We start from the raw sequence: 16,849 nt of genomic DNA, 5'->3' as shown, positions 1-16,849 counted from the left end.
CCTGAAATGTCATAGTTATATTTATCGTTGTTCTGTTTTATCACTGTTCTGTTTTGTCTTGTTCTGTTTTGGCGATGTCAAGGGAGCTAGTCCACAAAATCATAATGCTGAGAAACAGGCACTCAAAGATTTTGTGTGACAAAAAAAAGAAATGTTTTTATTGAACTTTTTTGTTTTTAAAGATATAACAGTGAAACTTTCAACATAGAATATACTTTGTGGTATTATCTTTTTATTATTTTGTACAAATAACTAAAAAAATAATATCTTAGAAGTTATGTGTGTTATATCTCTTGACCACTGAATATTGAAATGTACAAAAAATGTAGTCAAAAGAGTTTTGTGGCTTAAATCCACTGACCAGTGCATCTTTGATGATTTTAAAATGCTTTTGTGTACTTTACCCATTTTCGCCAAATTTGTGGCTTGGCTCCTTTGACATCTACGGCGACGATGATATTCTGTGACTATGGAGAGAACAGCCGCTATAGTTATTTTATTTTGCTGTAATATTAAATTTTCTATTTTACATGAGCATTACTGTTTCTTCAACTCATGATGTTTTTTTATGATATTATCCCCGTCAGTATTAAAAGCATAGCTATAGCTTAAACATATTTATTTTGCGTACTATTATCCATAACGAATTTATATAAAAAAATGTTTACAAACATTTTATACAAATTTTCCTGATATGTTTCCGCCACGAATGGAAAACATGTCAAATGCATTGACAAACAAGTGATAAGGGGTTGTCCATATATGACGTTACTGATATAATGTGATGATTTTGTGACGAAGGGATAGGGGAGTCAAAGAAAATGTACCTAATGTCACAAAGTAAACAAATAATATTTTTTTTTTTCGACCATGTCCGATCCTAATAGGATCATATGGGCCTCCACAGAGTAGAGGTTTGTATAAACAGATTTTTTTTTACGAGAAATGGATGTCAGCCACTTGCTCAACCTATTAGGTCCATACCCTGACACACACACATATATTGAAAAACAATATGTGTACTTGCCAGACCCAGGATTCGAACCTGGGACCCACGGCATGATAGTCCAACGCTTATGCCGCGCGGCCACCGTGGGCGTAAACAAATAATATAAAAGTATCTATTTAATATAATATTTGGGATCAGGGATTTAACCTCTGAAAAAAATTCTGATGTATTATGATAATAGGGAGGAGGGATGGGTTCAATAAATACCCAAATTCCTGTGATTTAGAATTAAGTGAAATTACCCCATCAATCAGTAATTTTTCAACTTAAAATAGGGTAAGGCAGTGCTCCGAAACCTTTTCTCACCCATGGCACACCACACGTAAAACAATTTATACATCAAAACATGGACCCCACATCCTGAAACGGGCCCCCAGGCCAGGATCTTTGGCGGGCCCCCCTACCTATCGCTAAGGTTAAAGACAGTGTGACACTCTATAAAGTAGCGTTTTTTAAATGGAGTTCAAGGTAAAATTAATTGTATTCATCGTATGTTTAGCGATTTTTTTGTATTTTTAAAAATATTAGGACCAATGCCGTAAAATAGCGCTTTTCTTACTATTAGAGCAAATTTGTAATTTGTGTTTCTCACTTATCTTATTGATCTGCCACGCCCCCCCCCCCCTGAGCCTTGGCCCTCAGACTAGAGCCCTGTCAGTCCGCCCCCTTATTGGGGCCATACACCAAAATTACATTAATTTATGTCTTTTTAATTGACAATTAACCCAATGCTTACGGACCGCACAAAATTGTGTTTTTGCTAATTGCTTTTCAAATGCAAATTAACACGTTGATTACAAAATTAATTAAAAGGACCCGCAAGCATTGGGTTTGCTTAAGTTTGTTTTCAATTGCATTGGTGGCCTGGTAGGTGCTATGGGACATTTGTAGAGATCCTTGTCTTAACTCCTTCTGCCAAATTTCGAGTTTATTTAGAAATCCTTTTAATTCATCAGAGCTTGTCAATCTATTTTCATTCTGACCTTACATTGTTTTATTAAGTTCATTCAGTTGCTCAAATATAGTAGCAGCCATGTACTGAAATTTGGCTATTAAATAAGTATTGTATAATATACAAAATTATTTGCTATTTTTTTTTAGCAATGATTGCGGAGCACTGGGGTAAGGGATACGATACATATTAAAAAAGCACGAGTAGAGAGTAGATTGTTATGAATGCTATTTTATTTATAACCATTAAACATGAATAAAATTAACTTTAATAATATAAAATACGTATCGTAAAAAACCTTATATAATAAAATCTTTATTTCAGATCTAGTCTATATAAATATTATCTACTTTCAACAATGTATTGCTGAAAGTTAAAGCAGTCAGTAGTTTATAATAGAATACAAATATTATGCCGCCGATGAGGGTTGTGATATTTAGTATGCCCTAATACTAAAATATCATTTCACTATTAGTCCTTCCGCCCACGGAACTACTCAAAGAAGACGGAATTGACATTTAATTAACCAACCAGTAGCTTGCGTGGCACTTCTAATCTATTTCAATGAGGCTTCGCTCATCATGGTGTGACTAGTTTCAGTTTGCAATGCGTGCGCGATTCCTCACTAAAGACGTGACATGCGAGTCGCCAGGCTACTACTGACAAACTGAAACAGTGTTGCCTTTAATATAAATGTTAATCGATTCGATGAGAAATAATATTCTCTTCTTTTTTCCCATCAAAATTTCAGTGGACATTGAACTGAAAGCAACTCAAATGTCGAAACAAATGAATGAACAATTTTTAAATATATCTTTACATAAACTCAAACGTAAATTTTAGTGAGTAAACTTGTGTAAGCAAAAGAGGTGTTTATAATATGTGGTCTATACCAAACTCATTTTATAAATTTGAATACAAAATCTGTTATTACAGGTGTCTGAATATTCGTGCAGAATGTTCCAGTTTGACAGTTTGTGATTTCAATCACTAAAGGGTACATAGTGCCGTATGCGTAACAACTGTCGCATTTTAGTATCTCCATGGGTGGACGGCTTAGTGTGAAATAAGTGACATACTGGTATCTTCTTCTTTTCATACAAAAAGTATGAGAAAGAAAGTTTTGTGTAACAATAACACAAAGTTAGCCATTCATTGACAAATCTATAAGTCGGGCAAACAGTTATACCAAATTATCTTAACAAATGAACACAAACTATTACAATCTTCATCCAATAAGCACCTTTGGTTCAAAATATTATTTATTAATAAATTTCTACTAATTTTAATTCTGTTCCTATACAGGCCGCAAGCTGAATCCATTTCGGCAAAGCAGAGCCACTTCTGTTGGAGACTTTCCTTTTGTTTCGGGTAGATAGAACCTTAAAAAGAAATAAAAGCATTAAGTATTAGAATAATATGTATTAAATTCTAATGGATTTAAGTTTTGTACTATTGTGTGTCATATAGTGTGTCATATAAGTGTCAGTAAAAACCCTATCTTATACACTCGATAGCATATTATAATAAATTGTCAAAGCCTAATGATAGATCATTATTCTTTATAAACAATAAAAATACTACACTCAAGAGGTGTAAAACGATGCCTGAAGATGCCGAAAGGCGAAACCCGGGTCGCAAAAAACGACTTAAATGGAATAGTACAAACCTTAAATCCATTAGAATTTAAATTCAAATTCCATCAAGTACCTTCGGTCATATAATATGTTAATTAATTGATCAGCTTCTAGCATATCACTAAACATCCAAAAAAAACTAATTGTGATAAATATAGTAAGTATCACATTTATCACTTTATGTATACAGGCAGTTAATTATTACAATAAGTTAACCGTCTGAACTGTCAAAAAGTGCTATGTTTTAACAGCCCCTCTCCTGGCTGTGTTAACTTTTAGAGCGAGATAGAGTACGTCAATTACATATTGAAAATTGAGATGCGAGATTTTGAAAAATAATCTGTCACGGGTAACGTCCGCCGTCTCAATTTATTGGTACCCGCGAGCTGTCAAATATCGAGTAACTAGTAGCAACATAATATTTCTTTTACTACATGCTGCAATGACATGATAAATAAAATTGTAGGTTGTTATGTTTGACGTTTCAATACAAAATTTCGAGCATTTCGAGATTCGGGTAGAAAAACATAAATACGCAGTCTCGAACATACCCGAATAGAAACATATTTCACACGCATGTCATGTTAATTTGGAGCAATAAAAATAACGGAAACGTGCTTAAGTGTTAACTGTTAAGAATCGTGTCCGGAAACATGGACGTATGCAGTTCGTTTTATCACACTTCACCGTAAAATGTTGTATCAGAAATATATGGCCGTATATTAATGACCGTCCAACCTCTTTGGGCTGTATAGCACTGATATAAAATTCATGTCTAAATAAAACACGGTTCTTGTCGGTTTACACTTTACAGGAAGCCCGCAGCAAACAAATTTTTAAAATAGCCGATATACTGGATTATTTGTTAGGTTAGGTTAGGTTTTCATTCTTGAATTCATTAATTTTGCCAAAATCAGCTATGAAAATTGAATTAATGTTCATATTGAATCTAATAAAATTGGAGACCGAATAGCATACGGTCATCTCTTTCCGATAAGAAAGCTCACGGCGAACTGTGCCACGGTGAAATGTTTTATGTACAACTTACATGTAACCTATGCTAACATTTGACATAATATCACTCAACACTTTTTATACTGTGATGAGATTAGTTTTAAATTCGAACACCGGACGATTTATGATGGTATATGTAGTGTGTACATGTATTCTATTATTTTCACTAATTAATTTTTGTAATAAGTGCAATATAAATTAAATTTTGTTTAAATAGTATTTGTTAATTTTTAATGTCTGTTTTCCAAAGACGTTCGCATAACTTGTCTACAAGTCATCCATAGACTATTAAAATGATGATATTATGTACTTACTGCCAGCACAAAAACAACAGAGAAGTTACATTAAAAAAAAAAATGAATGTATTGGATCAATTCCTTACCTGATAAAGAAATGCAATACTCCAGTGGAGGCGGCAAATAGTATAAATGAGTATGGACCGATGCTGGCTTGTAACAGAGGAAAGGTCATTCCGACGAGGAAATTTCCAGCCCAATTTGACAGGGAACCCAGCGCCATTGCTGCGGGTCTAGGACCCACTTCAAAAAGTTCTGAAAATAATGTAACGCACGCGCATTAATATTTTATCAATGTAAAGAAAATATAACGCAATGTTAATTTGACAATATAACTTAATACATAGTAATAAATATAGCATAGTATTACATTTCGTTTAGATTTGAATTTTTTATTACCAATCGCTTACAACTTCGTCCGTATTAAATACGGAAATAAAAAGTAGACAGATACAGAATGAAGAAATAGATTTGATAATTTTCAACGAGATAGACAATGGTTGGATCTACGCAGGCGTGTGGCCCTCTAGACCGGCATTCCATTTTTTTAAATATCCCGTTGGTGCCCTTACAGTCAGTATAGCACTCGATCGAGGGCTCGATTAAATCCGTGCAATCAACCACTCAATCGCTGCTATCTAACAAATATTGTTGCAAGTGCATAATTTTCGAGGAATTTTATCTTAGCAATGTAGTTTTTAAAGTAAAAGCTATACTAGTTTTATCAATGTTGGTTCAGTAGTTTACGACAACGTTTCTTAACCTTTTTACATCCGCGGACCACAAAAAAATCAAAAAATGTTTTGCAGACCATTGGAATAAAATAATAAATATTTATATTTACACTATTCTTGAAACAATTGTCGAAATATAATACAACCCCACTTCAAATGTTGGTATTCTAGGTAAACCACGCCCTCCCCCCTGTCCATTTATGACTATATACAATAGTGTCATTCATTCCAGAAATGACTTGTTAATTCATTGTGAACCATTGTAGGTGCATGAGTTCTGAAAGATATTTATTACTTGAAATTAAATATAAGCTTTTAAAAATGGATACTAACTATTATTGAACCGCAGAAAATTTTTGCGGCCCACCCGTTAAGAAACTATGGTTTACGAGATATACCCTGTTTAAACATGCATGGTTTTACTGCTGACAGTATGTATTACGGCAGCCATAACAAGACAATGCACGTGTAAACACGTATTATCATGTAAGTTACAAGAATGTATGGATCAAAAAAATTCAGCAGCTTCTGAATTTTCATGCGAGAGTTGGAACTTGTGCAATATCTTAGCCTGCGCAGTGGAACGATAGTGGCGAACCTGCCGGGGAAAAACATACTGCACCGCGCAGAGCATTTTTGATCGTAGTAGATTTTTAGGTTTCCAGAAGTTTGCAGAGGCCATTATCAAGAACTGATATGATGGCCTCTGCAACGAGCCCGAAACGTCGAGTAAAGAAGGGAGAAGGACACACGGTGGATACCCAAAAATCTACTACGATAAAAAACAACCGTTAAAGCCTCAAACATTATATAGCATTTTTGATGTTTACCGATTTTCGCAGCCAGTCAAATAGCACAAGCAGAATTTGTCAGTAAATCTATGCACGTGTTCAGGCGCTATGGTAACGGAACATACGGACCGATAAATATTAAAAAAAAAAAAAAAAACAAACAAAAAACTAAGTATGTGTAGAAATAGTCCAAACACACACACACTTCAATTTTATTATTAGTATAGGTACGAGGGTGGGTCAATAATTCCTTAGAAAAAAGCATTAAAACAGTTTTTATTTTTGTATTTTTTTTTTTATTTCTCAACATAATCTCCTTGGAGCTCAATACACTTGGTTAGACGTTTCTCAATTTTTTTTAAACCGTCAGAAAAATAAGTTTTCGGAAGGTCTTCAAAATAAGCATTTGTCCGATCGATGACTTCTTCATTTGAAAAAAAACGTTGTCCACTTAGCCATTTTTTTAAGTTTGGGAAAAGGAAAAAGTCACTGGGGGCTAAATCTGGCGAATACGGTGGGTGGTCGACCAATTCGAAATTCAATTCTTCAATTTTAGCCATTGATCGTAAACATGTGTGAACACGGGCATTGTCCTGATGAAAGAGGATTTTTTTCCTGTTTAAATGAGGCCGTTTTTCTTCAATTTCGTTTTTTAGCTGGTCCAATAAAGATGCATAATAATCCCCTGTTATTGTTTTTCCTTTTTCCAAATAGTCAACGAAAATAATTCCACGTGCATCCCAAAATACAGTAGCCATAACCTTACCAGCTGATTTTACGGTTTTCGCCTTCTTTGGACATGGTTCGCCTTTCGCAATCCACTGCTTTGACTGTTCTTTCGTCTCGGGAGTATAGTGGTGTATCCATGTTTCATCTACAGTCACAAAGCGACGAAAAAATTCATCCGGATTGCGTTGCATGAGCGACAACAGGGCTTTAGAGGCCACCACCCTATTGTGTTTATTGTCGACTGTGAGCAAACGCGGCACCCATCTTGCAGAAACTTTTTTCATGCCCAATTTGTCATGTAAAATAGAAATGACGCTACCTTTTGAGATCCCTGTAACCTCAATTATCTCACTCAACTTTAATCTTCGGTCACTTAACACCATATCGTGGATTTTATTGATCATTTCTGGTGTAGTCACCTCTACAGGACATCCTGAGCGTGGTTCATCCTTTGTTGATGTACGACCACGTTTAAATTCATTTAACCAGTTATAAATAGTTGCAAGTGAAGGAGCAGATATGCCGTGAACTAAATCCAACTCATTTTTTATTTCCTTTGCTGTTAACCCTTTTATATTAAAATGTTTAATAACAGCTCTAAACTCAATTTTCTCCATTTTTGTAAACAGGCAAATTTTTTTTTAAATGTACGAAAATAAAAAACAACAACCCGACCAATCTGATTGAAACTTCGCAGCATACTGAATCGGTAGTGCCGCTGCATGAAAACAAACCGCTTACAGTACTAGTCGCGCCACCTGTCGGCTTTTCTAAGGACTTATTGACCCACCCTCGTACTATAAATATATTAGTTTTGTAATATTTATTAAAATTATGTTTCGTCCCAGAAGAGGAAGGAATCATAATATAAACAGATTAAAATTGTCCTTTTTTTGATCAAAAACAAATAACCATAGACAAGAAAGATTTTAAATTCATGAAGGTAGAATAATTACCTGAACCAACAAAGTAAGGAATAGGCCCCAGACCAATTCCATAGAAGAAAACGTAGAATGACACGGCAGCTATACACAATATTGGCATCCAGGTGGTACTGTCCTGAAATCATAATAAACTTTTTTTAATAGCATTCTTAAAAACACTTTTTTTTCCCTTGAAAAACTGCTCGGCACGTCAGTCGAAAAATAATATTTGGGAAATTTTGGTAGAATGTGTGGATGGACAACTAAAAATTACTTTTTTTTCACTCCCACAATTTTCTAGATCCTTCAGTGGCGACAGATCGCAGCATCTCGTTGGTGAGCATCCATAGTTATAGCTACAGACCAGTTGTCCATCGCAAGACTAAAAGTGCGGAGTATCTGTATATGGGAAATATTTTTGTTAGCCCCCCCTGCCGTCTTATATTATGGATTTTTTCTGTGTAAACACCAAACAGATAGATTTGAATTCTTGTAATTTGTTTCGTTGGTATGCAATGGTGTACTCACAATAAGTTGTATGGTAACGCAAAGGACCAGCAGGCAGACGGTAGCAGTGGCAGTGGAAAAGAGAGCCAGGGGACGTCGACCGCAGCGGGACATGAGTGGAATGGCGACGACTGCCATTACACTGTTGATTATGCCCGCTCCTATGGTGGCCAATTGAGCTTCCCATGCTGATAATTTAGCTTTCCTGAAGATGGACGCAGAATAGTAAAACACCTGCAAAACAACATTGCAGATTCTTAAATTAATGGATACAATTAAGACCACGAAAAAATCATAGGTTAAAAAGGCAACAATTTGCTTGTTTGTAACTTAAGTATTATCAGCTCGATCAATTATTTCATAACGTACTGCATTAATTCCAGACGTTTGTTGGCCAGCCTGCATGAAGCAGACGAGAAGAAGTGAGAGTCGAAGAGCTGGCGATCGGATAACTTGCAACAGCCCCCACTGTTCGCCTTTGCCTGCCTCACTGGCCGCGCCAACCTCATAATCCAAATCAGCTATTTCCGCTGTTAGCTGGGCCGGAGGCCTGTTCCGAATGCGGGACAATGCTAAAAAGAATTAATTTTTATTTTATTTGTTTAAAAACACAACAAAATTATAAAACTATACAGTGTAATCATTAAACATACAATAATTATTTTAGTTACCCCATCTCCACCCGTCAAGTATATGCAGCCGCGATTTGTGCACGGCCGCCTTCCATGACGCTATAAATGTGTCAGAATGAAAAGATTTTAGTGCCAAATTTCCTTGCCCCAAAACGAAGCTGCACAGGACTGACTTACTAACCATGCACGCGGAAAATTGAAGTAAATTTTTATTACCAAAGCTTCTTTCTATCGAAAGTTGGAGATCAAATTTTATTACACCTTCATCCTGGGCCAATCACATCAGATCACCAATGCCTTTGATGTTGGTCCACTTACAGATGCTATATAGTTCTTTTCATGCATTAAAATTTACACTCGCTGCAGAAATCACTTGTTTGATATTCAACACTGGAATGATTCTGACATCAGGAAATCAGGTAATGTGGTGAGCGGTTATCACACACCATCAAATCAGTGAGAGAGAGGGTATGTTACATATAGCTCGCCACACATCGGATCAACGTCACGGTATGCAACGTTTATGAAAGTTTGATAGCATTTAGAATAAATCATATTGCTATACACCAGAGACGAAGGGTGGAGATAGGCTGTAGAGATCCAACATAAAATAGTGCACACTAAACTTTACTAGTCAAACTTTTTTTGTTTTCATTGAACTATAAGAACACAAATTGCAGATGGTATTGGTTAGTTTTAAAAATTCAATTGGATTGATAAATTAGATATCGGATAAAAAATAGAATTATAATTGAAGGGTTGAAATTCCATAGGGTCTAAGTGCCAAAAATGTGAAACTGAGATATAAAAAAAAAAGAAGAATAAAATCATACATAATTATGAAAACTTACATTTTTATTTTTACAAAGTTACAGAAGAACATCAGTATAATACGATAAGTTTACATAATTCTAAAGATAAAATAAACAAAGGAAGGATAAAATATTTAAACATGGGCAATATTGAAACCTTCTATGTGGAAGGGGGTATGTAGGAGCACATAGGCCCATATTTCAATGCATTTATATGACAAAAATGGTAGTTAGGAACTTAGACCCTTCAGAATATCATTAGGCTTGGCATATAGATTGTATTGAAGTAAAAAACTTGTTATAGAATTTTTTGGCGCTTAGACCCTATAGTTATACCCTTCAATTATTGTTAGTCAAAATTTAGGATAATATAGTAGTGAAGAATATCTTTTATGACGATGTGAAAATAAGCGGTAAATAAATACTAACCTCTAACAGCATTATCACGATCAGATTTCACCACAAATAGATATTTCGGACTCTCCGGTAACATAAACAAGAATGGTGTAAAAATCACAACTAATATACCATAGAAACCAAGTAAATAATTCCAGTCATCAGGTTTGCCTAAAAGAAAATATATACGTACATAATTAATTTTTTGATCCATGGTAAGATTATAATACAATAATTTTTATGATTGTATTTCACTCTGCTGTTTTATACCCATCCATTGCAGGGTTTCTAAACCTAAGAGAAGTATTCTTGGTTTCACAAACGTACAGATAGAAATTAAATAAATTATTTATTTTAATCATATCAAATTCAACAACTTATAATATTAATTTGAACTTTTTGTTTTTGTTCAAAATATATTGCGACCCAATATGCCAATCGATCCATAGATTAAAAAGTACTGAATATCACAATATCACAATAACTGCTGTTGGTCGAAAGGACACCGGTGTCTGTGAAATGTGTCGTGAAACTCTAACTATAGACTTCATACTTCACAGGTATTTGATATTGTATTCTATTTTAGAGCTATCACAGTGTATTCCTTCTTCTAACTACCTATCACCTTTTTATTCTGAGCAACAATAGTTGTCAGCCAACCCTAACATTTGTTGACATACTCAAGAGTGGCATGCCATTTATACAACAGCAAACAGTATACTTTACCACATTATCTCTACGGAACGGACTCTGCAATAAGCCTAAAACATCGAGAATAGAAGGATAGGGAATAATACAAGGCGAGAGCAAAAAACAAAACACAATAACTTTAACTATTATGAAGGCTAATGTAATGTACAGTATATGCAACAAATTTTTAATACATTACCTAAAATAACATCTAATCCCATAACTTGACCAACGAGGACTCCAAAAGTAACTCCAAGTGGGCAAAGAACACCCATGGCACCTCTCAGTTTTAGAGGAGCTAATTCAGTCAGGTACATCGGTAAAATACTGGTAGTAAGACCTTAAAAGAAGAGATACAATTTATTTAAAATGGAAATGGTTAAATTCTCCGAAATGGAGGGTATTTTTCAGTAATGTGTTTTTCACAGCTAAAAGTGCAAACACAAGAATGTTGCAAATTGAATACAATGGAATTCATTCAAATATTTAGTTTATATTTTTCAAATTAAATTTAGTTTATGTGCTTATTGTTTATACAATAAAAGTGTAGAATTTTATTGACTTATTGAATCAGTAAACAAAGGAAAAATTAATTTTCATTAATTATTTAGTTTTGTAGGCCATAGACTTATTTCTCACACAGATGTGATTAATATGAGAAACAGTCACTGTATACTATTATAGGTCAGCACATTTTATATGCACCTAATTGAACTAAAATCCAATATTACAATTAATTGTTTAAAGAAATACATCAGAAATCTTACAGCACTTTTTTCACACCCTGCTATACACTTTTTAAATAAAGAGCCCAGAATAAAATAATGTCAACCCTACTTTGGTTCTAAAATTTTATTGACAATGAGAATTGCCTCTAAGCTGACAACAAAAAAATTATTTAAAATTCGGTTAATAAGGACTAGTGGTGGCAGATGAAATTCCAAATCGAACACACAGAAAAACAAATTTTTATAAATAACTTTGTAATAAGTAACAAAATTGTTTTATATAATTATGGACTACAATGTGTATGAGCGTTGACATTATTTTACCTGGGGTAATTCAAATGTCATTACTCACCCCCTGACAAGCCGACTAGTAGCCGTCCAAGGAGTAACATTTCTACGGAATTGGCCGGCTTCGAACATAAAAAGAGTATGGCACCAGCAAAAGAGAGGGCATTAACTACTAAGGCACCGCCCTTCCTACAAAAAAACAGATCTACTGTTAGAATATAATAAACACCCCTAAACTAAGATAATTATTTACATAGCAGTGGAAAACAAGACAGTTACAAATAAATACTACCTACATCATTTTCAAAAACCTTAGAATTTTTCTAATACGTATGTAAGGTTTTTCAAAATGATGTAGATATTTCAATAAAAATATTGTGTATAATTTTATTAGTCTTAAATAAAAAAAAAATTAAGTAAGAAAGTTAAAGCCTGTCGACAGGGTTTTACACAACACATTTTCCAACTATAATATATCGTCTCTGTTCTGGCAGAACACACTAACTGGAGAATACTAGTTTTGAGTCATTTGACTTTGAAGTTGTTAAAATGTTTGAAATAATAGTTTATCATGTGAGTTTATTAAGTAATCGTAAAAAGGATGACTTTAAAATAAAGACTGTTTATTTATTAAGAAGGTTTCCAGACGGTAAAGTATGAAATAAGGAACATTTTGGTACTAACTCAATATGTCATTTTTTCGAATTAGTGTTTTCTGCCAGAACAGTGACGATATGCACGTGGTTCTGCAGTTCTGTTTCAATTTAGTACATTTAATTCCCAGTTTTAAATGTTCTCTTCCCGCAATTTACATTTAAAATTGAATTAAAATTACATATTATAAAAATATTTATTTTAACACATTTAATTCAAGGGATGGCAACCAATGAAATGAAGTATAGGTGTTCAATTCTATAGGTTTCTATTTATAGACATGTCTGCAGGGCACCAGAGTAAGGTTACATAACATGATTGTATTATAATGTATACCTTTATATTTTTTTTTGTTTCACCCATTAAAATAATGTCGGCAAAGAAAAACATTGTCAGTTCAAAAGAAAAGGAACATTCCAGAAAAAGTCAAAGAACACATTATCATAATAAGCTCCAAAGCAATTTTTATGATACGAGGGTTGTCCGTAAAATAAGGTCTCCAAGACGCTGGAGTCGCGAGGAACGCTATAACGCAAGATCCGGCAACACTGGCGTGTAGCTTGGTTGCCCGCCTACAAATCCCCACCACTCCGAGCTATCTACAATGCTTAGTCTTGGTTTGATTGCTGTTGGCAATGGAGCTCCCACTCGCCGTTACCACCAGGTGTGAGTTACGTTGTTATTCGTTTTTTGTGTGCTAAGGACATTACGCCTATAGAAATTTATCGACAGTCATGTGAAGTGTATGGACATTAAAAACATGCGAAAATTGTGCAGAGTTTAAAAATGGACGTACAGACGTCCTTGATGAACAGCGTGCTGGACGGCCATCGGTTTCAGAAGAAACAATTGCAAAAGTGGATAGGGTAATGCTTGAAGATCGATGGGTGACGATTCGGGAGATATGCAAATTGATGTCAGTAGAACTACTATTGACAAGATTTAGACAGAACATTTGCATTACCATAACGTGTGTGCAAAGTGGGTCCCCAAAATTCTCACCGAAGATCACCAACGGCAACAAGCTGAAGCGGCCCGTGAATTCCTTGATTGCTACGCAGAAGAGGGCGAGAAATTCTTGGATTCAATTGTCACTGGCGACGAAACCTGGGTACATTACATGACACCAGAGACAAAAGAACAGTCCCATCAGTGGCGGCAAAATTCTTCGCCGTATATATGGACCAATCAGGGATGGCACCAATTGGAGGAGAAGATATAATGCTGAGCTCTACGGGCTGTACGAAGATTGCAGTGCAGTTCAATCAATTAAGATTGGGAGACTGCGATGGCTAGGTCATGTGCACCGTATGAATGACAATGAACCGGCAAAGAGAGTGATGTCCAGCAATCCAATAGGACGTAGAAGAAGAGGGAGGCCAAAGATTCGCTGGTTAGATGGAGCTGCCAGTGACTGCCGTATTCTGGGGGTACCAAATTGGAAAGCGGCCACACTGGATAGGGACAGGTGGAGGAAGCTGTTGGAGGAGGCCAGGACCCACACCGGGTTGTCGCGCCCCTGATGATGATGATCAGTGGCGGCATTCAGGATCGCCGAAGCCGCGAAAGTTTAAACAAATGTTGTCTGTCGGCAAAGTGATGGCGACTGTATTTTGGGATAGGAAGGGGATATTGTTGTGCGAGTTCATGCCTACCGGGACAACAATAAACGCTGATGGCTACTGTAAAGCTTTGAAGAACCTTCGCCGTGCAATTCAAAACAAAAGGGGCATGCTGACGAAGGGAGTGCATTTTCATCAAGACAACGTCCCCACACCGCCCGTGCAACAACTGACCTCATCAACCAATTTGGATGGGATAACATCACACACCCTCCTACAGCCCGGACCTAGCACCAAGTGATTATCATCTCTTTCCTGCGTTGAAGTGGGACCTGGGTGGGACAAATTTCAGGACCGACGAGGAGTTAAAAGAAGAGGTTGTATGCTACCTGCATGCTGCAGCGGGAGAGTTCTATGACACGGGTATACGAAAAATACTACACCGCATGCAAAAATGCATCGATCGCAATGGGGATTATGTAGAAAAATAGTAGAAAGTCCATGCTTTCCAACAATGTATAATTCATTGCAAGTAAACGTGTTTTTCTTTGTAAAAAAAATTGGAAACCTTATTTTACGGACCATCCTTGTATTTCAATAAAAACTTTTATTTTTTTTATTTTTCAATATCCCCAAAATTAGTTTTCCATTATTTAAGTGTTTTGTCAGTCCTATTATAGTGTAAATTGTGTCTATAAAACAAATTAGGTAACATTAACCAATTATGTAACATAGTTTTAATGCAGTATAGTATACTTAGAATTCTATGAGCAGGGTCGTTTACGAAGGCCCTTGTTTTATTCAGGTGCAGCGTCCATCAGTAAGTGTACAAAAGCATTATCAATTAGATTTCAAAACATTTAAAATACATAATTTCGAAAAACCTCAGAAACTACATTTATTAAAACAAATTGAATATATAAATTATATACAGAACGTTTACGTAATTTAATTTTTATTATCATTTTGTAAATTGGAATTCTACCAAGTAAATGCTGACTCAATTAACCTTTTCGATGCCTACATCATTACTATGGCAGTATCTGACAGGCCACATATTTTTAACGACACACGTTGAATAGAGAGCGAAATTCTTACTATAACTATAATATCTTAACACTTTACGGTCCGGTAACGCCACATTGGCGTCCTTTGCAAGCCGAACGTTACGATCCGGTGACGCCTACGTGGCGTCCTCGCATAGGCATATCTTTACTGTGAAAAATAAATATGAAATTTAATATTTGGTTGCAAGATCTATCGACAGATGGTTGAATGACATGTGCAAGAAGTAAAAGCACGATGGAAAAAAAATATTGCGCGGTTTTTACAGAGATGGCGGACGTAATACCATTCAGTATTTTTTTGTACCTATACCATTTTTTTAATTAGTTACAAGCCCGTTTCTAGGCGGGTGAATCACGAGACATAAACAAAAAAGGTAATAAACACTCAATGTTATATTCCAGTGTCGTCACTTCAACTTCGAAATTTTATTGTCGACCCTTTTCAGTGGTAGTCAACCATTTATGAACCTGCATTCTTTTTTTTTTAAATGAACGCGATTTTTATCTATGAAATTGCGTGCTATTTGATATTTTGTCTTTAATGGTTTACTACCCATGAAACGTCCACCATGCTTCATCATCCATGATAGAAATTTTATCTTGAAAATGAGAACAGTTATAAATGTGAACTTGTATCGCGTTGTTATTTTCGTTCGCTTTTTTCGGGAGATTATTGCTTGTGCTTATTGCTTATATACTTATAGCTATTATTATTTATATTTGTTGCACTAATTTCATTGAAAAAATAATTAATCTAAGTATATTTTAGCTAGGATATATATTTTTTATTAGTTTTATCTCCAAAAACACTTTTTAAAATGGAGGACCAATCGTTTTTAGAGGAAAACTATGCGGATTGTATGTCAGATATTCCCAGTGACTGTGAAGATATCGGAGATTTTAGTGATATTGAAACAGACTCATCTGCTCCTCTGAGAACACGCCCACGTACAAAATATTTCGCGAGTGATTCTGAGGATCTCCGCCGAGAGAGAACAAGCTATTTGAAGGATTATCAGGAGTAACATTTGACACTGATAATTTAAGTCCTGAAGCTAAATCTAAAAAATGAGTGGACATAACCATGTCGGAGTTAAAAAAGTGGTTCGGGTTGGTGATAATAATGGGAATTGTCAGAAAAGCGACTCCATCTTATTGGTCGACAAATCCACTTATAGAGACTCCCATATTTTCGAAAACTATGCCACGTAAGCGGTTTTTCAAATATTGCGATATTTACAATTCACTAATAATGAAAAATGAAATTTCACGATTTTTTGTTGAACATAAAGTTTGGATCGAGGATATACAGACATCTGAATCAATTGATGTTGCGGAAACGCATGCACCTTCTATATCTTCTGATACAGATTCAACCCATAAAACCAGTTCACCTACTTCATTACAAAGTATAGGCAGTATAAAATT

The 16,849-nt window shown here is 35.2% G+C and overlaps 1 protein-coding gene across 2 annotated transcripts in view; it reads right to left on the bottom strand.

Annotated features, from left to right (window-relative positions):
- Positions 1-2,165: 2,165 nt before the first annotated feature.
- The window catches only part of LOC147064931 (solute carrier family 2, facilitated glucose transporter member 1-like), a 44,586-nt gene continuing 29,902 nt past the window's right edge, over positions 2,166-16,849 (bottom strand). The window contains exons 5-12 of one of the 2 annotated variants that reach the window (XM_085957406.1): positions 12,203-12,323; positions 11,322-11,462; positions 10,466-10,603; positions 8,962-9,164; positions 8,614-8,826; positions 8,119-8,221; positions 4,995-5,163; positions 2,166-3,343 (exon numbers count right to left, since the gene is read on the bottom strand). In XM_085957406.1, the coding sequence (XP_085813532.1) occupies positions 3,259-3,343; positions 4,995-5,163; positions 8,119-8,221; positions 8,614-8,826; positions 8,962-9,164; positions 10,466-10,603; positions 11,322-11,462; positions 12,203-12,323 (1,173 nt within the window). In that variant the 3' untranslated portion in view covers positions 2,166-3,258. Of the gene's footprint in view, positions 3,344-4,994; positions 5,164-8,118; positions 8,222-8,613; positions 8,827-8,961; positions 9,165-10,465; positions 10,604-11,321; positions 11,463-12,202; positions 12,328-16,849 lie in introns of both variants that reach the window. The other variant, XM_085957405.1, reaches the window with a different exon arrangement.

The sequence above is a fragment of the Rhyacophila brunnea genome, unplaced genomic scaffold (assembly GCF_057557595.1).
Source record: "Rhyacophila brunnea isolate RB1 unplaced genomic scaffold, BYU_Rbru_1.0 scaffold_7, whole genome shotgun sequence".
Taxonomy (NCBI): domain Eukaryota; kingdom Metazoa; phylum Arthropoda; class Insecta; order Trichoptera; family Rhyacophilidae; genus Rhyacophila; species Rhyacophila brunnea.
This window is presented reverse-complemented; position numbering and strand designations above follow the sequence as displayed.